The sequence below is a fragment of the Peromyscus maniculatus genome, chromosome 13 (genome assembly GCF_049852395.1).
Source record: "Peromyscus maniculatus bairdii isolate BWxNUB_F1_BW_parent chromosome 13, HU_Pman_BW_mat_3.1, whole genome shotgun sequence".
In the NCBI taxonomy this organism is placed as follows: Eukaryota; Metazoa; Chordata; class Mammalia; order Rodentia; family Cricetidae; genus Peromyscus; species Peromyscus maniculatus.
In genome coordinates, this window is record NC_134864.1 from 51772557 (window position 1) to 51798079 (window position 25523).

Below are 25523 nucleotides of genomic sequence, written 5' to 3' on the forward strand. Positions count from 1 at the left end.
ATGAACACACAGGTATTGGTAATTTAAGAACTGAGAGTTTGAGTATTGGGCACATTTGAGGGATACCAGAGGCTTGCTTAGGATTGCTTGTGAGCCTGTACAATGCAATGACTCAGGAATATTGTTTCTGTAAGGCTTCATATCAGCCCTCAGCCAGGCTCTCTCCAGAGGGGAGGGTATTCCACCACATATAAATATTAAAACGTCTCTTTAAGATGTTGGATATTTATGAGTACTAGCATTAAAACTCTCTTTTACTGCCCCCTTCCATCCCACTGATTATTTATTGTTTGAAAAGATAAATACAGGGAAGTAATTGACCTAACAATGGCCTATTCTTGATTACACATTGCATTAAATCCAGAAATTGTAAAGAGGGCACTTTGAAATCTGTCCTTAGCATCAGCAAAGATGTGTAATGAAAAGGTATGTGGCTTAGCCTAATAGATGAATGCAAACCACAGGTCACAAGGGGCTTACAGTAACGGCAGTAGATCAGCAGCAGTCTAGCTCTGCTGGAAAAAGAGACAAAGTTCAAGGCTTCTGATCCACTTCTGCATCTCCACAGCCTTGAGCACCGTGTTTAGTATATAATAGGCACCTCAGAATTTATGGAAGGAATGAATGAGGGAGGGAACGCTGTCCGATAGCCAAGGAAGAACATGACTGTTCTTTATGTACATTTAGCATCCGTTCTACAGGGTAGGAGCTCTTACTCTCTATTTCATTCATGCTGTTTTATGTTTAACTGAGGATAGCCTATACACACTCTTCAACCTCCTCTGAGTAAATCGACTTAGCTAGATGAAAAGATTCCAAAGTTCAAGCCATTTATTTGAAAAACATTTAAGTGAGTAAATGCACAATAGTTTTAACAATCAGGGTAGAGTGTTCCCCGGGCATGCTTATTTATCTGGGGTTAGGATGGGAGGTGGTCTTAGAAGGGACCATCATTGTGTGTCAACCCTCCTTCTCGGAAGGCTGTCTACACCTTCCATTCCTAAAGACTGATGATTTAGTCTGTCTGTTATCAGTAGCACTGTCCTAAGAGCAGGGCTCTCAGGACATGGGGAAATGAATGAGAACATTGAGCTTTAAACACAGAAGGGGTGGAGGAAAGTAGTGTTGATGATATATCGGTTATTCTTAGCACTTATCTGGCCATAGAGACTCTTTCATTAAGAGATTTCTCATTATTGTCTAAAAGTCACTTAAACATGAATGGCATTATGTTCTGGGGGGGGGGATCTGATTGCTTCATTCAACTGATGAGTTAAATCTCCATGGAAATAGCATTTATCACTGGGATTCCTGAAGTGAAATGAGATGGCTTTGGCTCTGTTTGTAGGAGGAAAATAAAACCCTACATCTCTAAGAAATTACTGTATTCACTGTTCAGATCCCACACAAAGGTTTCATAAAGGTATGAGTCAGAAGGAAGATCTGAAATACTGTGAGACTGAAATAAAATTAACTGGAAAAATCACTAGGGAGGAGACTGGGAACAAACATCAGTCTCCTGTGAGCTGTCTGTGACAGCGCACGGCTTAGTGAAATTCAGGATCTCTGCAATTAATACACTGTTGTGACAAGAGATATCAATTATCCTACATTGCCCCAGGAGCACGTGATATGTTCCCTCCCAGCTGTTCCCACCTGGCTTTGGAGCCTGTTAATACCTTTCATATCCATCTTCACTCTTCTTGGAGAATTTCCCAAAAAAAAATTTTCAGTGATTGCCAAAACTGAGAAGACAACTACCTAAGTACTTTAGTTAAGTAACAGCAGAAGTTACTCAGACTGAAATACTTCTGCCTGAACTAGACAGGGGCTACAAGCTACTAATGAGGAAAACCTCCCATGCGATGGTAATAAGAATATACTTGCGCTATTCAAGGGGAGAGGAAGGGGAAAAGACATAAGTCATCTAGAGTTGATCTGATTGTGATGGATTCCATGAGTGATCTAGAAAAGCCATGTGGAACTTCTTTCTCTTTTGACTTAATTCACTGAAAAGATAAAGAAACACTATTCTTCCATATTCTCTTGTGTATAGATATGATGCTTTAATTTTTGCCAATGTGAAGTTACTGGAGACTTTGGGAAATTTCACTGGCTATTCAACCCTTTCAAATCTTTCTTCCCAGAGAATAGACATGAGACTATCCTAGAATTATGATGCAACATAAAGATGAAACCCACCCACAGCTTCAAGTCTTCCCCAAACTGAAGGCAAGGAGGAAGATGAATAGAGGCCACTTGAAGAGGCCAGGGCCACAGGAATGGGAAACACAAATCTATCCATTCAGTTTTCTAGTTTTGTAGTCAAAAGATGTGATTTCACATATTGTGTTATTGACAGCTCTTCCAGGGCCCACAGAAATTGGGCTAGCTCAGTATGTGGATACTGGACATTCAAGTGAAATGGAAGGAAGATAACCTTCATTCTGATGACTAGTTTAGGAATACCTAATGATCTATGGTTTGAAAAAGATAATTACCTAAGTATCCCACTGTTCAACAACTACATTATTCATTTATGCAAATGATATGACAAATCTCACAGAATCTGAGATGTTTTTCGGATGTTCTGCATATTATCCTCTCACTTTTCTGTTTCTACTCTTTTGTTTCTGATGATTAGAATAGAGCAGGAAGAATTAGAGTTGAAGGCAGGATTAACTTTTAGTCATGTGACCATGGAACAAATGGAATCTATCAGGTTCTAAGATGCATGACTTCAAGGGTCAACAGCAAGATACAGTAATAACCTTTATAAACAGTTGTATTTAATTCACTGACCTTCTCAGCATACAGCCTAATGTGTTATATGGTCCAGTGTTATTGTATCAAAGCTTTCCTGAGAGGTATAGTTGATGTTTATTGAGGCAGGCAATGAGCTTATTTCCTTTAAGTCATAGACAATCCACTAGACACAGGGTATATCCTTCTCTTCACTTTACAATTCTAAAACTTAAGTTTTTGAAAAATTGATCCATTTGAACCAATGCCACAGGAAGGACCCAAAGCCTCAGGTCTTTCTAAAATTGAATGCACTACAATTTAAAGATTCTTTTTACAATGGATTCTATTTACACTATACTGTCATCATTTTGTTTTTTTGTTTGTTTCTGAGACAGATTCAGCCATTAGATTGGGTTTCTTGAGGGCTAGGACCGCTAAACTCTCTTGTATAAGCTCTGGAATATAATAGGTGCTTAATGAAAGTTTCTACAAAGCACTTGTCAATACATGCTGGAGCACTGAGGCCACTTGCCTGGATGACTGGGGTGTCCCCTGCTATTTACTACTTTAATTTCACAGTTGTCCTATGTTAGTCAAGAAACATTTAGTAAGCAAATACAGAGATCCCAGTATTATTGGACCACATATAATCTTATAATTAAGTCCAAATGTACACATTATTTGGATGATCTGTTAAGAGAAAATCATTTCTTTAGGATTCACTAAGAACACATGGTTTCCCTTCTTGCCTAGGTTAAGAGAAGGTAAATGCAGTGACTTCCAAGTGTGGGGCATCTCAAAGTAAGTCAGAGGTTTTACAATGCTTCTGGTTGAAATGGAGAGTGTAAACTACACACCAGTCAACTAAATTAATAGCTAAGTGAAGATCCCACAGAGAGCTGATTAATGGAGGTCTCAAGTAATGAATTGCAAGGATTATATTTGACACTGATCAATGATCTTATCAATGACTTAGTTGAGTCACAATGATTAAATATGAGAGTGACAAAACTAACCTATGAAGCATAGCTAATATTTTGAACAAAAAAGAGTATTTTTATGGATGATAACAATGAACTAAAACTAACAAGTACATTTTTTTGGGGGGTTTGTGAGATAGGGTGTCACTATGTAGCCCAGCCTAGACACAAACACATGATTTTCCTGCCTCAGCAGTGGATTTATTAGGATTAGGGGTGTGTGTCACCATGCCTGGCTTTAATCCTAACAAATATAGTATATTTTTAGCTTGGATACAAGAATATCCTCCAATAAAAATGTCATTCTATAAATACAAGATTCAATAATACATAGCTTGACAATTGTCACAGAGAGTGTTTTGTCAACTTGACACAAGTTAGAGGCAGATGGGAAGAGGGAATTTTAATGGAGAAAATGCTTCCATAAAATTGGCCTATTGACAAGTCTGTGGGGTACTGTCTTCACTAATGATTGATGTGGAAGAGTCCAGGCCGCTGTGGGCAGGTCCACCCCTGGGCAGGTGGTCCTGGGTTGTACAAGAAAGCAGGCAGAGTAAGTGAGGAAGGGCAAGCCAGCACGCAGCATTCTTCCAAGGCCTCTGTTTCAGCTCCTATTTTCAAGTTCCTGTCCTGACTTCCCTTCTAGATGCAAACTGAAATAAACTCTCTCTTCAGTTTTGGTCATGGTTTATTACAACAGTAGAAAACAAACTGAAACAATAATGCAAATGAAAAAGCATAGAAGTTTCAAATTAAAGAGTATAACCTAAGCTAGAAACTGTAGCTGATGTGCAAGGTTAGGCCACATTAATAAATAGAAAAGATTGAGGCCAAGGAATACAAAATCCCCAGGCTTCTGATGCACCTAAAGGATGGTGTCCAGTTGTGTGTACCATGATTAACACAGTGATCATAAACTCAGTAGACTTGAGTGTATCCGTGGAACCAACCACCAACAGGGTACAGGTATGGCTTATGAGACAGGACTAAAATAACTGGAGTTTATATTGAAGAAATGATTGCCCAGTGACCCTAGGGCAATGTGCCATTCCTTCTGAACCCTTGTTTGGGCCAGTTCTGAGCACAGATATAGTATCAGATCCACTTTTATACAGAGGAAAGCTTAACCAAAAACGAAATTGTTTTAACCATCTCAGCATTTGAGGCATTGTGGTAACAAGCTTCCAATTTATAGAGAGGTGAGAATGCTGTTACCAATCACCTTGTGGGATTCCAGGATTCCACCTCATGTATAAACCCTCAGCAAGCTCTTCCTCCCACAGCTGTCCCCTAATCTCACTCATCATGAGAGTAAAGGCCTCATCCTGCTGGCCAAGGGTCAAAAGATGTGATTTCCAGTTTCTTATACTGTGAGTCATAACCCCCTAAGAGGTCATAAATGAATATAAGGATTGCAAAAAAAAAAAAAAAAATTGGCAACAGTAAAAGGTCTCTGGATGCATGAGGAGCACATAATCAATTTGTGGTGTATTGGCAGCACACCCATGCTATCCCCATCTTCCCTACAGCCTTGGCCCTGAACACCTAACACAAACACTACCATGCACATGCCACGTACAATGAACACTACACCTTGGCTCAGATGTGAGATTACTGTGTGCTACAGACTGCAATAATTTTACTATCCCTACATGACGATGGAAAACTCAGCCTTTTCATGTTTTCTTACCATCAGTTCGCAGCATGTAAATATCAAATTCATGTACCTTTCAACTGTATTTTGTTGGAATGTTTGATTTGAAAAAATTGATGTTAGAGTTGCTGACTTGAATTTCACAGAAAAAAAAAATCATTATATGAATTCTGGCCTGTGACGAGCACAGAATTTCCAACAGTTTAAAAAGGGGCCCTAAGCATACTTCTGTCATTTCGTGCTATGCATTCATGTGAAGTGGTGTTCTCAGCATTGACGATTATAAAATCAAAGTATTGATCAATTCTGAAAAAACTTTGAAGATGCTTTATGTCCTATAGCATCAAATACTCAGCCAGGATTTAAATCTTTATGTAAAATAAACAAGCATTCGTCTCATTAGCATGCACATCTGCTTCCATTTTTAATGCCCGGTAAAATTATACATAAGGAATCATCTTAAAATAAACCTCTTTATGATATATTATCAGTAAGTGTTTCACTTGTATATGCATTTTATTACTTACATGCTTGGGGGGGCACATAAAAATCTTGGATGTCAAAGGGTTATGAGTGGAGTTGAAGAAGCTCTGTTCTCACATGCCACACTTCCTGTTACTCTGACCTTCCTATACTTCCCCATTCAGGAACCTGACAGCCCAGCTGTGGTCACTACCATGTGCCCACCACTGCTTTGTTAAGATCTACGTGTCTTTAACGTACAGCAGCCCTTTATAAGGGCAAAGGTACCATTTTCCCTCTTTCCTGGATGAGCTCAGGACTGATCGCCAGTCCAGGCTCTTGGGGATGCTCAGTAAGTATTTGCTGTATTGTGTGTATAAGGATGAGACATGGCATCTTGGGAAAGATATTTTAACTGAAGTTCCTGCAATAGTAATCTGGACATGAACTGGACTCAGATCAGCCCCATTCCAGAACTCATGGTTTAACATACCATTAACATGTTAAGAACCCAAACTGAGCCACTTTATCTGCATATGGTTCTAGGAAGGGAGAAGGTGTGTCTAAGTGACAGGGTGGCTTAGGGAAAAGAACATGGTACAGGGAGGTCTAGAGTGAAGTCCTAACCTTGGGCCAGTTGCTCACACTCCCAGAGCCTCATTTTCGGCAGCATTACCATGAGGGGACTTTGCTAGCTAGCGTTGAAGCACCATCCTAGACCCGACTTCAAAGGCAGTCCTTCCCACCCCACAACTCTGCTTTCTCATTATCATGAGGCTCGCTCTCTACATTCTGACCTCCTCACCAGTTCTCATCATAAGTGACCTCGGCTCCTACCAAGCTACTGACACCATCCTCGCTCAGTTAACCCCTGGCCTTTTAGCAGCCACATTCTCTTTGTAGGCTTCATTCTTTTGACCTCTATGGACACAATCATGACATTGGCTGCAGGATTGGGACATACACCACTCTCCACTGTACACAAGCTGCCACCCAGGTTGCTGGAGCCTGAGTTAGACAGCTGTAGTATGCTCTTACCACAGACTTCTAGGCAGTTGCTGTCAACAAATAACTATCAACACAAGACCTATTCACTCACACAACGACTTCAACGTCCTGTGCATCCACACTCCCTTCCCATTCCTTCCTCCCCACTCGCGATGTTCTGGGTATTTCTGGATTCCCTTAAATGCATGCTCTTTCTAGCAACATGACCCCTGTACACACTTGATGGTTTTGTAAGGGAAAACAGTTACCCTATTGTACCTAATCAATGCGTAAGGATCCCTTCCACTCAGCCAGCTCCACTAAGGAAGACTTTTGTATGTAGCCCAAATGAGAAAGAAAAGCCTTTGCCTTTATTATAGGATGTTACAACTCCCCATTTCCATATGTCTTGGATTTCTACTGACTAGAAAAGGATCTCCTTTAGTCCTCACTTATAAGCCATGATCATCTTCCTAGCTTCCCTGGAACTTTCTACACTATCTAGAACACAGTAGTTACCAAATAAATGCTTATTGAATGAAGAATGATTGAACAGATATGCCCTTTACTTTAAAATAAGGTAGGTTTAGAACTCATAGTGTCTGCTTGGAGACATTGCTTGGAATACCGCCCAAAGGAAATCTTAGACGTACACGGGCCCAGAATTTCATTGCTATAGGACAGTACGTGTGGTCATAACAGTAACCATGATGATAATAGCTACTATTATCTAGTGCTTACTATGCATCAAGGCAAAATTGCTTGCTTTAAGACTTCAAGAAAAAGGAACAGAGCAGACTTTAAATATAATTAAAGATAAGAGCAGAATCAAGACAATTCTGGGTAAAAAGAGTTATTCTTTGATCTGCTGTCCAAAAATTTAACAGCTGTCTAAAAGCTCCGCAGAAGGCAGATTTGGAGCATTTATTAACACAAGGAGGCCAGAGCCAAAATGAAGACTCCATTACTCATATAGATGTCTGGGCTTGGCAATAAATAAATTATTTTTTTGGCAGCATTTTATAGTTGCTGTCTTTAACATTATACAATGAGGTTTCTTTCCTGGTTTACCTACATGGGTAAAAATTAACTTAGAACAGTGTGTCCACGTGTGTGTTATGGTTTAGAACTGAAAATTTCCTCTATGGATTCAATATTGGAGGCTTGGTCCCCATACAGCAGTGTGTGTAGAGGGGGCCACAGAGAGAGGGCAACATTGTCAGAGGGTTAATCTGTTGATTAAGTCATAGACGTTCAGAAGTGTAGCCAAGTTTGAGGAATTAAGGCTCTGGGGGGGGGGGGAGTAATCTGTCATTCTTCCCTTGGCTGGGACCGAATATCTGGCAAGAAGCAACTTAAACGGGGGAAGAGTTTCTTTAGGCTGACAGTGAGAGGGTTTGGTCAGTCTATCATGATGGAGACATGATGAGACAGAAATCAAAGCAGCTGGTCATGGTATTAGGAAGGACAGAGAGATAAACACTATTGTTCAGCTTGCCCCTCCCTTTTTAAATTTAGTATGGGATTCTGGCCCGTGACATACTTGCTGATGCCTACTCTAGCCTGGCTCCTTTCACCTCAATTAGTCCAATATAGAGACTTCCTCATAGCTATGTCCCGATTCTAGACCCTGTCCAGTTCACAAGGTGCAACTCTGAAGGGCTAATTACATCCCTGGTCCTCTCCTCAGACCCTCTCTGCCTCTGGCAGTCACTAGATAAGTATGGTTCCCCCAACACATTCTTTGCATCATGATGTGGGGCCCAGAAACAGCTTGGGTGAGTGACCTCAGCACTGACTGTGACCCAGAAAACCACATACAAACATAAAGATTTCTTCTTTTGGGTTGTCTAATCTCATGGATTTTGTCACAGAGATAGGAATCTAAGCAATCCAGAGTCTTAGAAAAACATAGTGTCACTTTAGGTGACAAATATTCTGGGCATGATGAGTTCTGGTTGTATAGTATTCTTGGAGGCCAACAGTACATATTAACATATCAGGCAAAAATGAAAAGACTACACTAAAAGAAAAGCCTGTTTCTGTGGTTTAATTCTGCATGTGGGTTTGGTATAAATCTCTTCTTTCAGAATGCCTCACATTTATTCCCATGGAACTAGTGTTGGGCCACACCAGCTTGGGAAGGTATGAGAAATACAGTCTTGATGCGCTGGTGTTCTATCAGATATATGCAAAGAGGATTGCTATGAAGCCCTTTCTGACTTAGAGAAAGGAAGATTGACTACACTTTAGCATAGAATAGACTCTAGTATAGTATTATTATTTACATGATAAAATTCAACCCTACGTGAAGGCTGGAGAGAAAAAAGGCCAACTCTTAATCAATCCTCGGAATTAGCAATTTACTTACGATGGCCGTATCACACAGTCATAGGAATTTATATTTTCATTTTGTCCTAACGAAAAACTTGACCATCTTTCTTTAATATTATCAACCTGCAGGCTTGACAGTCAGGATTAAAAATTGCTCCTCGCTTCCCTCTTGGTTATTGGAAAGGTTCTGAAAGGTAATCAGTCTTGTGAAGCTACATATTACAGTCTGCATAAAAATGCCATGATTTCCCTTCCTCTCCCCAACCTAATTGAAAGTGCATAATATCACCCAGCTGGGGAAATGTGCAAATGGTAAACATATGCAATATATCACGCTATCGCACAAAAGCTGGCTACTGCTAGGGACCTGGTGCTTGTCAGAACCCTGAAATCCGGAAAATGAGTCTTTTTCTTCCATCTAGACTGAGAGCTTCTTGTGCCTTCTTCTTCACTCCCTCCCTAGAGATTTCAAACTGTAGCAGTCAGAGTAGAGCCCCGTCCATCAACCCAGAACGTGGGACTCCAAGGTCTCCCGACAATGCATACGAACCGATGTTCTTTTAGACCATCCTCTCCCCAGACAGGACGTTTTTTCTTTGGGCAAGAGGTGTGGTTGGAATCATCTTGTTCCTTATTTGCTTCAGACAGATGCTCCCCACATCTCTTTCCCTTGCTCCTAAACCTACAGGTCATGTCCTATCTTTCTCTACTTCATCAAACTCCTAGGACCAAGATTGTCTCGTTTCCCACCTCTGCTCATCAGCGAATAGCCAGGCAGTTTAGTTTTCCTCGAGTATAAAACCCCAATCTTATTTTTCAGAGTCTCTTACACTGCGGTAGTTATCTATAATCCCACTCCAATTACACGTACTTGGAAGCCATTTTCCTTTTTCTGACTCCCCGCCTCCAAGTTTCATGCTATCTTCTTGAATACGTGTTTTTACAATAGGGTTCTTGGGACAAAAGACAGCATGTCTTCCAAGTCTTCATCATTAGTTCTCTGCCACTGTATTTCTGCAAAGATTGTTCCCCTTGTGCCACGCACTCTACTGATACCACCCATCCATGCCACCTCATAACTAGCTATTGTTTTATTTTTGATGACTGCTATTTTACTGGTAGGTCAAAGTGGAACACTTGTCTAGGGCACCATGTCATTTCAGTTTTAATAGATTGAAGGATACATTTTTATTTGCTTCAGCAGTAGAGATGATTTGAAACTTACTGAATTAAAACTGCATTCATCTTTCACTAATATTACCTGTCAGCTAGGGCTGGAGGATGATATGGCTTGTTGACCTTGGCATAGAGACCCTCTAAGTGGTCTCTGTCTGGAGACAGTGGACGTCCATCCCGAGGGTAAGCAAGTGATCCAGCTCGAGGGGGAGATGGAGATCTAAAGACATTTGCTGATGTGCCTTGCTCCCGAAAGTGGTTCACTCTGGCATAATTGGGGTCCATTTCATCATCATCCATATCATGCGCGGATCCGATTGCTCCAGGGGCATAATCAACAAGACCCCTGGCCTGCCTTTCTCTTAGCTCCTGATGTTTTGCTCCGATCCTGGAAAATACAGAAGAGATAACGTAAGGTGAATTTCGGAGGCTGAGACAATGGGACAGTCTCCGGAATCTCGGTGAGCTCTTGCTAACTGCTCAGCTGTCACCTCCCTGTGCCTTCAAGATCACGCCATGCAGAAATGCCAACGGCATAAGAGGATTAATCTCAAATCCATGACCTTTATTTGTCACAGAGTCCTCACTTTGATAGCAATGCTATAGGTATTCTGACACTTCTCTGACTGAGGACCAGGCTGACAGCAGTCCCTCCCTACAAAGGAGCTGTGCTGTAGCAACAGCACACCTCGGAAGAGACGCCATGAAAACCTTTCTTGGGACAAGCCTACATGGGAGAGAGCCCATCAGAATCCTACCCTTCTGCTATGACTTCACTCTTTAGTACGCTAGAGTTTCAGTGTATTCTTCTAAAGAAGAGTTTGAAAAAATTGATTTAAATATGAAAAAGAAATACAGAGACTGTCTGGTCACTAAAAGCAGCAGAATTGAAGTTAATTTATAAGAGACTCCGAGTCCTTTTTTTTTTTTTGTTACACAAATGGGGATCATTGTGCCTCATTGTACAAGGGCTAGGGACAGAGTAAAATAATGAAGAAATTAATAGGCTTGGGACAGAGATGAATTGGCACGTATAAGTGAATTAAACTTCATTACTGGCAGGACTCCATAGCCCTAAAGCTTTAAGGGATGGTGCAGAATGTTACTGCTAGCCAGTGACAGTATGTAGACTACTGGGGATGGAGCAGAAAATATATTTATGTGGATGCTAAACCCACCTGAATTGTGAGAATTTCTCCGGAGAGCATCATTGGTTCTCTTCAACTCCCACTAGTATACTAAGACAGAAAACTCACGAGGATGTCCTATTGGACAGTGGTGATGTGGATGGTGTAGGGTGGCCCTTTGACCTTTTATCCCGGAGACTACAAGATATAGGCTGTTGGGGATGAGAGAGTAAGAGAATCCTGACTTGGGTATCTAAAGAGATGTTCAGGCTGGGGGTGGCGGCGGCGGCGGTGGCGCACGCCTTTAATCTTAGCACTCCGGAGGCAGAGGCAGGCGGATGTCTGTGAGTTCGAGGTCAGCCTGGACTACAGAGTGAGTTCCAGGAACGGCTCCCAAGCTACATAGAGAAACCCTTCTCAAAAAACATAAAAAAAAGAGATGCTCAAGGAAGAATGACTCAGAGAAGGTAAGAGGGCTATGGCTAACAGTGAAAGGTCTGTTTGCCCGGAGATACAGACAGAAGCCCTGGACCAGTTATAACAAAGCCTGAAGTCCCCATTAACTTCCCTTCAGACAAATACAGTTGTTTTTGTATGTGGCAATTGTTTTCATTTTCCAAACATTAAACCCTTTGTCAAAATCTTTAGAAGCTGTGATCTTTCAAAGTATTTTTTTTTTCTTGTGACAGGACAGTGTTTGTATTTTAGGGTTTTTTTTTTTTTTTTCAGTAGAAAGGAGAGGAAATTGGGCAAGAGAAAGACAAAGCAACAAAATAAAACAATTAGAAAGTAGCATAGAATGGAAAAACAGCATCTACCTTGGGGGTCACAACAGATGAAAATAAACACCAGGATATATTATTGCCTATCTGCTTTGACTAAGCTAAAAAAAACTATACCTGATGTGTAAATAATGGGAAGGATTTATATATATATATATATTTTTTTGCATAAGGCAGTTTGAGTCTCTGAGGGATTCTGAATTAAGATGAAAAGATTACACAGGAAGGCACCCACTAAAGGGCCTCGCCTATCTCCTTTGCATGCCTGTTAGTCCCAGAGTCACGGAGGTTTGTTCTGAATGATTTTTGATGAAGAAGACAGCCTGCTCCAATGAAGTCTGGGACTCGGCCTGAAATGGGCATAGTGCCAAGACCTATCATTTCGCAAGGGATGGGGCAGACTGGTTTATCAGAGGATGCTTCCTGTGCTACCAGGGTAGGGAAGGATTTCCATTGTAAATAAGGTGAAAGGCACCGGAAAAGTCCAAGGGTGGGACTCTGAATGTTCCCTCTCCCTCATAAGTGCGATGCCTTGAGAGAAAGCAGTCAGTAGAAAGATAACTACCTCCCGGCCGCCACGTGGGGCTACACTTGTGTATTAATGGAAGAAGAGGAAATTACCAAGCCTGATTTTTCTAAAATAGCAGAAATAGGACACTGGGCTCTGTGTTTCTTATTCCATCTCTGTCTTTCTTTGAGGTTTGCAAATTTGTTAAGCTTGCTAAGTGTGTACAGATTCCTAGATGAAAAAGTTCTCCACGTATGCCAAACAGTGTTGGATCTTGTATTTTTCTTTGCTAAAACAAAACCAATTCTTCCTCGATCTCCTCTGCACTACGGAGGGTGGCAGCAACTAATTTCATATTAATCACTCAGTAGGTGAAATAGTAATTTCTCTGCACCATCATTATAATGCCATATATCAGGGGCTCTCCATGTGGGGGAGGATGAGGCAGTCTTGGAAAGGGGGCACATAGCAGCAGAGGAGACTCTCTTAGGACAGTGTCCAAGAAAAATAGTTCATTTGTCTTGCTCTGACCCACCTCCACCCCACGCACTTTGAAAATTCTAATTGTTTCTGGTTGTTTCTACTTGGGAGTCTCCTTACCCCTGGAAACTCAACCTGTTAAACTACCTGAATTTCAAAATAGCCTAACTTGTCTGGTACCACTCACATCCCTGTTCTCCTGAGCACACTACCTTTGAATTACTGAAATGTTTCTTTTCTCTCTTTGAAAACAGCATTGTCTCTTTCCATTACATTGCTGGATTGTCCCGTTTTATTTCCATTTCCTTGGCTATCGTGTACAGTATTTATGGTTTATATTGCCTAGATCTGTTGTTTAATGTGGTACCCATTTGCTGTGTATGACCCTATAAATTTAAATTTGAATTAATTAAAATAAAACTAATTTTTTTTAGTCTTATAAATTCATTCATGTGATTCATAGCTACACATAACCAGTGGCTTCTGTACCGACAATGAAGATGTGGACAAATTCCACAACTGCAGAAAGTTTCATTGGACTATGACAATCTAATTTATTCAAAGAGATTTTGGTATGTCACCATATCCCACTTGTCTTAGGGTTTCTACTGCTGTGATAAAACACCGTGACCCCAAGTATGGGGGCCCACGGAGATTCCATAGTGTGGCCTTATTCCATCTTGACTCAGGGTCAGAGAGTCTGAGTTTGCTTTGCCCCGCAGGGCTGCAGAAAAGGATGTTTTGGTCAAATGTATGGTTACCAAGTGTCTTACACTTCAAGGCCTAATTAAAGATGCTTTGCTATAAGGTGTGGTTACCAGGTGTTTTGAAAATTAAGGAAGGGTCTACACTTGTTTGTACTTTGTACCTTGACCTTTAAAAGGGGAGGTCTTTTGGCTCTCTCCTTGTTGGTATATAAAAATCCCATTAGGAATAAACTCAAGGCAACTGTGGTATTGACCCAGAGCCCTCCCAAGGCTATCCTGTGTCTCTGTCTTTTTCTTTGTTTACATCTCTATTTTTCATATCTATTATTTCTCAATCCTCACTCCTCCCTTCAAAGATTGTTCAACACCAAAAAAAAAATAAATAAATAAAATAAAAATAAAAATGGTCCCGACACCAAAGCAATGTAGGGAGAAAAGGATGTTGTGTTTTCTCCATTTTATAACTGGTAGTCCATCATCTACAGAAGTCAAGACAGGGACCTGGAGGCAAGAACTGAAGCAGAGGCCATGGGAAGAGTGCTGCTTACTGGCTACCTTCTCATGGCTTGCTCAGCTAGCTTTCTTATAGCACCCAAGACCACTAGCCCACAGTGATCTGAACCTTCCCATATCAAACATCATTTAAGAAAATGGACCATAGGCTTACCCACAGGCCACCTGGTGGGGGCATTTTCTTCATTAAGTTTTCCAAGTTGACATAAAACTAGCCAGCCTACCACTTTAATCAGTTCCTCAGAAGGCTGCTACAATAGTCTTCCTTAAAGAGCATTCCCACTGCATTCTCAGTCAGATTGGGGATCTCCAATGGATTATAACAAATGATTGAAAGTATGGTTAGCTCACTGTTTTCACTCAAACATTATACAATCAAGGAGTCGAGGGAAAATTAATCTTTAATGGAGTTAGAAGTGGCTACAATCCCACACCTTGCAATAAAATTGAGATTCATCCTAAAACAGGGCTTAGGCCAAGAGCTAATACATGTTTATATTTTTAGCTCTGCACATATTTCCCTGAAGCAAGGAAGAAAGTCTGCAGGAGCATAGTCAGTATGACTTGACTTAGCAAAAGAGAGTCTGAGGACAGGAAAGGATTTGGGATTGTGTCTTTGTGAGGACCACACTTCAAAATGGGGTATAAGAGCTTAGGGGAGCTGAATGCCCTGTGAGTAGTCTCCTGTCTATGAGGAAAGTTCATGGAGACAGAGTAGGGGGAAGAAGAAATGGTAAGAAAGGAGAAGGAGTAAAGGTAAATCCAGACCATCAAAACCTAACCAAGCACTGAGGCAACCTTCTCTAGGAGCAGGTTCATCTGCTGTCGGGACAATTGACAAATCGAAGCCAGAGGAATAAACTCCCAAGACAGTGACACAGCAAAGTGGGAAAGGAAATTATTTTAGGGAAACACATAGAATTGGACATTATTATTCTTGTGTTACTGAAAATGGTGTTTCAGCATACATTCTAATTTAAATTTCAAACATTTGTAGGTTATGAAATATATTTAAATTGGTCACAGAAATATTTTCTTTTTCAGCAAACGTCCACCCCTAAAAGATTTCACAGTCTTCCAGGATAGTGGCACTAGTGGGAGATCAATGTTCCCAGAATAATGGTGTTCCTATTCTAAAAGGAAGTTAGATGTCAGTGGAGGTATATGCATATAGGTATATGTGGTACTTGCAAATTAGGCACTGGCAGTCCTGCATGGAATTGTCTGGCAGAATAAATGGAAAAGTCATAATGTGGTTGCTTCTAGAAATGCATCTTAGTGTAACTTTCCTACATTATGTGTTTTGGAATTTTTATATGTATTTAAGAAAATTATCTCAGTTATGACAAAATATTGTTTACTGAATATGGCAGCCCAAGAGACCAGCTCCCAGGAGTGCACCCAGGGTAGTAAACAGAATGCTTTCAGAGTAGTGGGACTTAGGAATTATTCTTGTCTTTGTGAGGCAGTAAGACTCAAAATTCACTTTATTATTCTCAAGCTTCTCTCTTTCCTCTCCTGTTCTCTCTACACAGTTACACATCTCTGTTCTACAAGGCTCTCTTCTACATATCTCTCTCTATACTCCCACACATCTCTCTCCTCCACAGCTCTCTCTACACAGCTATACATCTCATCTACGTAGCTCTCTTCTATCCACACATCTTTCCTCAACAGCTACATACCTTCTCTCTATACCTCTCTGTTCTATCCAACCACACATCTGTACACAGTCACATATCTATATACAGCTACACCTCTCTCCTACATATATATCTCCTTCTACAGCAAAAACTCTGGACAAATATGACTTATACTGTCAGGGTCACATAGCATTTCTTGAGTAAACAATAAGAGAAAGAGCCTTTATAATGCATGTAAAGAATCATATGGTTTCTCTCAGGCTTATTTATAATGTTACACTGACTGACCAGTGAGTAAGCAAACATGTAGCTAAAAGTGGTCAGCATTCCCCAGCAGAGACTGACATTGAAATTCAGGACTTAAACAATAAATAGTTAGTTTGCTGAACTTTGAATATTCTTTCATAAAGTGAGGCTAGGAGTACATACAGAAAGTAAGTTACTGAGAGGATTTGTACAGGGAGTTGTGTCCTTATGTTATCTGCTAGGCTTTTACAAGTGAAAAACTGGCACTAAAGTTGTTTTCATGTCTGACCTTGGTACAGCAACATATATCTGGGAACTTGTCCTTATACAATTTGTTTCTAGGGGCTACTAGTCTATTTTGTATTTGCTTTGAGGTCTAAAATTAGCTAATGTGTAAAAAGCTAAGAATACTGTTACTTTTCTATGTCAGTCTGAGTTATGAAAAATATTCTACCAATATTTTTATTAATCAAAATTGTACAGCTCAAGAAGAGATCATCTTCCTGACAATCCACAGATATATGTGTGCCTAGTAGATAGAATATATACACAAGATAAACACACATATAGTGGGGAAAATACCCATACCAGTTTTTAGGGAAGAAATGTAGTAGAACATGAGAAAAATTACAGACAGAAGCAACTAGTCATTCACAGTCTGTAACCCCACAGTCTTCACCAAGTGGGGCTCCCCATCAGAGAATTATTCATCTGGTGGATCGACCTGTATTATTAATTGCCATCTGTTGTATTTATGTCATGGTCCGTGACAACTGAATTTGTGTTTGGTGCCTTCAGCTCAACTACTTATACCAAAAGTACTCAATTTCCATTAGTCAACAATTTCCATTAGTCAATGATCTCTAATCTCCTCTAGTAGAAGACTAAGCTTGTCAATCACAGTCTCACAGTGGCTTCCCTGCTCTGTCTTCTCTAATATGTGTAGGTTCAGTAAACTGTTTTTATCTGAAATACACAGTTGTAAAGTTCTTCAGTCCATTGATTTCTGTGTACATTTCTGTACATTTGTTTCATTTCATAATAAAAGTTAAAAGTTACAAATGGGAACAAATGCAATAGCATTTACCAGGTCCAATTTTGTAAGCATTAGACACATTTGTATTATATAAGCCATGTAAAATTTGCTCGTAACTGTTACTAAATGGCTTCCTTTTGGAGAGGAGTGGTGTGTGGATTACACAAACCAGTATGCTTCCATGTGTTGTATTTATACCCTAGCATGCCCTTTGTTCTTACTGGAGAACATCCCCATTTCCACATGTTGGAATAAGACTATAAAAACAAAACAAAATGAACACCCTTTATTGATTCACTCTTGACATTCTGCCCCCTAATTGGACTGCAAACTATTTCAGTGTGTCTTGTGAGTTTTTTCTGGTAATTCTTTGGCTGTTTATGCATTGAGTATTTGCTCCAATTACAATGTATGTTAGAAAGAAAACAGAGCCATACTTGATCCCCAGTTCATCTACAGGGAGACATAAGTATAAGTGATTACAATCCAGTGGCAAAGAAAGCTGTGCAAAAGGGGGTAAGGATCCATCATGCCTGGGGACTATGAGCAATAATTGGAAGGGCAGGGCCATGTGGCCTGAGTTTTGAAGGAACTTGTCATTTGTGATATAAACTGCAGAAATGGTATTAGGTTCTTTAATTGCAGGGAGGGACACCTATGAGTGGGCAAAATATGCAGTATTTACTCAATATTGGGTTATAAATATGATGTAGAAAGTGGCTGGTTTGAGTTATCTCCTCTCTACAAAAGGATGTATCTAGTAAAGTTTATGAGCAAATAAGATTTATCTAACACATGTGCTCAATATTAAAAAACAATGCTGGTGGACTTCAATATTCTTCTTTTTATTTTTAATTTTTTATTATAAAATGAAACAAAGATACTGACATTTTACAAAACAAAGCCTCAGATTAAACACTCTTATAGAGCAACCCTATTTGTAAGTAATACAGGAAGTATCTATTAATTCATTTTCTGTCAGTAGAGAAAAAAGGCTTAAATAGCTCAGGTTGGAGTCTAAGCAGCATGGCACAGCTTTTCATGTGGACCCCCTTGGGTGCATCATCTCAGGCAATGGTGATAGGAACATGTGTCAGAGAGACCACATACAGAAACAGGAGGCCACATAAAGAATCAGGAGACCACATACAGACACAGGGGGCACATACAGACACAGGGGTCCACATACAGTATCAGGAGAACACATACAGAAACAGGAGGCCACATACAGTATCAGGAGACCACATACAGACACAGGAGGCCACATACAGACACAGGAGGCCACATACAGAAACAGGAGGCCACATACAGACACAGGGGGCCACATACAGACACAGGAGGCTGCAGAGGCTGGAGTTTCGTAATCCCTTCTGAGGTCCTGACCCTATTTTACTTAGGGACCTTCCACTGGGCTCCTCTTCATAAAGAACCACCATCCAACACTGTCACATTGAGGCCCAAAGTGTCCAACCCATGAAGTCTTGAGGGACACACTCAACTGCAAACAGCGGCCTCCCTGTGCTCTCTACACAGTCACATTTACATCACATCTGTATCTCCTCTCCTCCACAGTAAGAATCCTGCTGCTTAAAAAGGCAGGTGATGAAAGCTAAATGGCCCCTTGTTATGGCTAGCTTCCTGCTGCCCCTCCACTGCTGTAGCTGAACCATACCTATGCTGTGAAAGCACACTTCTGTTCAATTCACATTTGACCCTTCCTTTGCAAATGTCTTTTATCTTTCATTTTGCTGTGATGAGACACCATGACCAAGGAAACTTAAGGAAGTGTTTACTGGGGGGCTGCTTAGAGTTTCAGAGGGTTGGTCCATGGGAAGCAGGGCAGCAGTAGGCAGGCACATGCTGGAGCAGAAGCTGAGAGCTTACCTGTTGAAACAACGCCCATGAGACAGATGTGGGGTGGGGTCGGGGCAAGACAGGAGAAGGGGAGAGAGAAGAGGATGAGGAGGGGAGAGTGCTAACTGGGAATAGTGTGGGTTTTTGAAACCTCAAAGCCTGCCCCCCAGTGTCACACCTCCTCCAACAAGGCCACACCTTCCAGTTCTTCCCAAGCAGTTCCACCAACTGGGGACCAAGCATTCAAACACATGAACCTATGTGGTCCCTTCTCATTTAAACTAACACAGCAAGTAACTTAATATTTAATCTAGAAACATAATCAGGCTTAATAAAGACCCATAGTCCTTAGACCCATGGATGTGTCTTCCTCAAGAAGAATGCATTGGGGAGCATCTCTTGAGTGGGTAAAAACATGCTTTCTATACCCAAAGGCTGGTTTTGACAGATTGAATTATTGGCTTGTCGTCTTTCCTTGAGTGTAAACATGTGGCTCCATTTTGCACAACAGTGTGACTGCTAAAAAGCTGGCTGATAACCCAGGTTTCCCTTTCATAAGTGACTTATAAACAAATTACGTTTCTTGCTTATTTAACTGAAATGTTTTACTCACTCCTTTACTGTCCAATCATCTTGTCTCAGAAGGTAGTTCTGTTCAATATGTACTTCAAAGTATGTATTGCAATAGCATAAAGTTTTCCCGAATTACAGTTTTATTTACCACGACCATAGGATATAAGTCGTATATCAAAATCAATTGTATTTAGATTAGATCAGACAACAGTGGCACTGAAGATAACTCAGTATTGTTACAATGTTGGATCATGAAAATGTTGCTACAGGATAAATAGCATCCCAGGGATGCACTTTAAGCAGTATCACAAAAAAAAAAAAATGCATCCGGTGCCTGGTTTTCTTACTTTACTGACACTAAGAGAGCGAACTGGAGTCCACTGGGCAGTTCTGTGGTCACCTTCGCATTGAATCATCGATGAGCTTGGCTCAATTGTTTCATGACAGGCTGTAAAATTGGGAAGGCTGCTTTTAAATAAATACAATGTTATTCCAGGTATATATATACACCTGGAATTCTTTTATAAGAAAACATTGCCCTCAATGTTGGGGTTTTGATTTTAGTGAAGTGTTCCTAGTGCAGGCAAATGAGCATAAATGCTTCTTTTCTTTCTTTCTTTCTTTTTTTTTTTTAATTGCTGATTTCCAGATTAAGGAGTTAATGTGCCCTGGATACTTCCAATGGAGACAAATGAGTGATTAGAGACTATTTTTTTCTGAGTCTTCCATTACAGGGGTTGTGAAATTATCGTGAACTTTTATTGAAGTCCATGATACATGAACACAGTGTATTTAGGGTTTTAATCACACACATTCCTCACTCCCTTCGCTGCACATGTTGCCCATGGTTAGTTCACAGAGACGGCTCGGTGTCAGCGCCCTGTCCTTCTGTCCTGACCCACTTACTTTCGATCACTTCTTTGCTGGTATCTGACAAGCCAGTAGCCTCAGGTTCACCCCAAATCTCACGGTGTAATGTGGAAGCAGTTGTTCCTCCAGCACGCTTTTCTTTTGTAACCAATGGTGGATGAACCCACAATCTAGGCTCAGGCACGCTCACGGCCAGGAGTTTTCTATGAGTGGAGCCGGGAAGTATATATCTCTTTGTATTCATGACTACTGTCTTACTAAAGCAAGCATACAAAATAACGAGTTTCTTAGGACATTTTCACACTTGGGCAGCTCTGTGCTTTGTTCCTGTTCACCGCCCATCACTTTCTCTTTCCCCTCCCTCCCTCAAATAGTCTCCCTATGTCTTCATGCTGTGTGTGTGTGTGTGTGTGTGTGTGTGTGTGTGTGTATTAACATACACACGTGATCCTTCTAAAAGAGAAACTTTCCCTCAACAAATTTAGATTTTGTTGAAATACCCTTACAGCCAGGAGAGCTGCATTACATATGTATATGTATATATGTATATATGTATCTACATACACAATCTCTAGCTCTCCATATGAGATACTGAAATATTTACTTTTCTTTCTTCCTTCCAATCCTTTCTTGTTCCCCTTTAACTTTCCTTCATAACTTTTCCTTTTAAAAAGAATATATAGGCTTTTATTTATAGTTAATTAAGATTTCTGCAATGTTAAATTTGAATTAGAATTATCAGTTCAAACATAATGATGATTTTTTTTAAAACTATGTGCTTCCAGACACAATGGTACTCAGGATGGAGATTATATATATACTTATGCATACATCTGCATGTGTGTATTTCACTATTATGAAGCCTAGTTTATATATACAAGAGAGAGCAAGTAATATCTGAGTTTTTGGGTCTGGCTTATTTTATTTAACATGATTATCTTCATTTCCATATGTTTTCTTGCAAATGACATGATTTCATATGACTGAATGAAATCCATCATGTATACACGATACATTTTATTCACTCCTCTGATGATGCACATCTAAGCCAGTTGTGTTACCTAGTTATTGTGAGTAGTTCTGCTATAAATATGTATATGCAAGTGTCTCTCCATGGTGTGCTGACTCAGAGCCCTGTGAGTGTAGACCCGAGTGGGATGTAACTTGATCATATAGCAGATCTATTTTTAGTTTTGTGAGGCATCTCCATCCTGAGTACCATTGTGTCTGGAAGCACATAGTTAAAAAAAAAAAACAAAAACTATGTTTGAACTGATCATTCTAATCCAAATTTAATATTGCAGAAATCTTAATTAACTATAAATAAAAACCTACATATTCTCTTTAAAAGGAAAGATCTTGATTCTTTGTACTAATATAATTGTGCATTTGTATATATAATTGTATATTTTTGTATTAATTGTATTATATATGTATATATAATATATATGTAATTGTATTATAATATATGCAACTTTAAATATATGTATAGTTTAAAATAACAATACTCGCACCACTGTCTCAATCTGATAATGTAGATGGGCTTGTTCATCAACCACAGATCTGCAGGTCTGAGTTGGAGATCTGGGCACTAGCAGGGTCAGGGGAGGGTCCTATTCTCAGATGTAGACTGCTGGCCTCTTACTGTGTCCTGTGTCTTACAAACAAGCAAGGCAGGCTAAGGGGACTGATCTAGTTTTGAAAGGTTTTCCCCTTATTATCCAGGCACCTCCCCAGAGTCCTACCCCTATTATTATCATATTGTCAATCAGGTTTCAATATAGGAATGTTGTTGGGTTAGGGGTATGTACCCAAACATTTCGACTAAAGCAATTACCACTAGGCTATTAAAGCTTATGGTATTAGCTTGGCTCTATTTTCTAAAATAGAGATAGAAAATCTCTATTTTTCTATCATACTATGAACAGTCAAAACTGTTTCTAACATCACTCATTTACTTTTCATAAGAGGTTTTGCAACCAATTTGTTTTAGTTAGGTTATCAACTTGGTTTGCATCTAATTTTTATGAGATTATTCTTTCTTTCTCTTTGACTTTTTTTTTTTTTTTTTTTCCGAGACAGGGTTTCTCTGTGTAGCTTTGTGCCTTTCCTGGGACTCACTTGGTAGCCCAGGCTGGCCTCGAACTCACAGAGATCCACCTCCCTCTGCCTCCCGAGTGCTGGGATTAAAGGCGTGCGCCACCACCGCCCGGCTCTCTTTGACTTTTATTGCTAAATATGTAAAAAATATGTATATGTTTGTTCAGAGTGCATGTGTGTATATATGTGTGTGGTGGGGTATGATTGGAGGTTGATGTTGGGTGTCTTTTATCACATTCCACTATTGAGACAGGATCTCATCATGTAACTCTCACTGTCCTGGAAGTCCATATGTACACCAGGTTGACCTTGAACTCTGAATACCTGTCCCTGCCTCTTAGGTGTTGCCATTAAAGGCACATACCTCCATGCCTTGTTTGCCTTATTTTTGAGACCTAGTTCCTAACTGAACCTGGAACTCAATGATTAATTAAACTAGTAGAACTCCGAGCTCCAGAGATCAGCCTGCTTCTACTCTCCTACCCCTTGCAACACCAGTGCTGAGGATACAGATGCATGCTGCCAGGCCAGGCTTTTACTTGGGTCCTCATACTTGCACAGAAAACACTTTACCAAGGGAGCTATCTCCCCAGCCTTAAAGGTGTTATTTTCTAAATGAAATAGAACAAAATAAATTACACAGCTGTTGTTATCTTGTCTATGCAGTAGAGAGTAACTGTATTTGTTTTTTGAGCAGTCATGTTTATATATTTATATCCCTCCTTTGTTATACAAAAGCTGGGATATAATATATATATATATTTCTACATATACTTTTTCACATAGAAATTCAGAAGAATACTTCATTTGAGCCAATAGATATTTGCTACTCTAAAACAAAAACTTCATACTAGTCATGATGTGCTATGCTTTTGCTTCCTCAACAAGTCATGTGTTCTTGGACATTTGGGTATCTCCAACGTTCTGCTAGTGCAGACATACCTCGGAGATATTGTGGATTCATTTTCCAACCACAGCAGTAAAGTTAAAATCACCATAAAGTGACTCACGAAGGCTTTTGTTTTCTAGTGCCTATAAAAGTTATGCTTATACTGTGATGTCATCTACTGGGTATACAGTAGCATTTTCTCTAAAAATCTTATTGCTAAAAATGCTAATGACCACAGAACTGTTAGAAAAAATGGTAACAAGATACTTGCTCTACATGGCTTGTTACAAAACTTCGGTTTGCAAAATACAAATGCAATATTTGTGAAGCACAGTAAAGTCAAGTGCCAGGACAGTAAGTATGCCTGAGCAAATAATGCCGTGAGGAAAAACCTTGTGCAGCACTCAGTCTGTATTTTACTACGGTGGCTTTGGGATGAATTCACAGAAGGATTGCTGGGTTAAAGAATAACACACATATACTTTTTCTAGATGGCAATAAGTTTCCTTCCATATTTATTTGATTTTGCATTACCACCTGCATTATAAGAGGACAGCTGTTTCTCTAGTCTCATCATCAGAGCGCATTGTCGAACTCTGTGAAATTTGATAAGCCAGGTGAGAAGTCATGTTTCCATGAGGTTTTAATTAGCCTGACTCTTATTATGCGATGCTGAGTATCTTTTCATATATTTAGGGGCCATTTTCATTTCCTCTTCCGTGAGCTGTCCGTATCGTTGGCTGATTTTTCCATCAGATTACCAGGCACTTTCCCTTTTGATTTTTTCAAAGAGCTTCGCATAATAGTGATATGAACACATTGTGATCCAAGTCCCTTATTTTTCTTTTCTGAGTCTCCCATTGGCCTTTGATGATTTCAGCTGAAACATCACTGAATGATATCCCACGTTCCTGCTTCCTCTTCTGCACCTTTTTAGTACTTCAGTGGTTTCACACACTATTCCTGGTTCACGCGGTTAGGCGCAGTTTTGACTGTCTGGCCAGTTCAAAGGAGATTCTGGGGTGACATTTCTCCCCGTTGCTATTGTGTGAGGGCCAACAACAGAGTGGAGGGGAGTAGAGGAGACAAGCAAGTTTGCTACCTACAGCGGTGATAGAGCTGGAGGTCAGAAGAGGGTCTCCAGGGGAGGGGCGTGGGGTAGACGCCTTAGTGCCACTGAAAGAAACTACAAAGTACCTGCTGCAACCTTTTCTCTTTTGACAGCGGGGATAATTTGCTTGGCTATCATTCTGCTCTCACAATAGAAGCTGCAATTAGGTCACTACAATTATCCTTTGTTCCAGAGAACAGGCCGGGTTTCTTCAGCTTTCCCTTACCAATATGGTCGCAAAGTTGCAAGCTATACCTGGTCAAGAAGAATTGCAGCGTTTGATTGTTATTAGTATTATTAAAATGTTATTATACTGACCAGCAAATACCATCTTTGTGATTAATGTTTCATCTTTTCAACAAAGCTGCTTTAATGGCATTAAGATTTTTTCCTTGTTTTCTAATTCCTGCCGGGGTGTCTATAATTTTCTTCCAAATGATCTCCTTTCATATCTTTCATTTTTCTAGATAGCCTAAACCAGACCTGATCTGATAAAAGATCTCGGTTGATGGGATAATTGATTACTTTTCTTGTAATAAATATATTTCTGTAAAGCAACCTAATATTTCTATAATACTGGTATGCAAATTTACATTGTTCACAGAATCTTAAACATAGATCTTTTTATCATGTTTTCTCTTTGCATATATGAACAGCACATTGAGTTCTTCCTGGTTTGCAAAAATCTAATATGTAGATACCATTTGAGTGTGTGTGTGTGTGTGTGTGTGTGTGTGTGTGTGTGA

At 40.0% G+C, this 25523-nt stretch overlaps 1 protein-coding gene across 1 annotated transcript in view; it reads right to left on the reverse strand.

The window, feature by feature from the left end:
• Nucleotides 1–25523, reverse strand: part of Pard3b (par-3 family cell polarity regulator beta) — a 978380-nt gene that overhangs the window by 151680 nt on the left and 801177 nt on the right. Inside the window, exon 20 of the mRNA XM_006975013.4 lies at nucleotides 10424–10726. Coding sequence (XP_006975075.2) covers nucleotides 10424–10726 — 303 coding nt within the window. The remainder of the gene's footprint in view (nucleotides 1–10423; nucleotides 10727–25523) is intronic.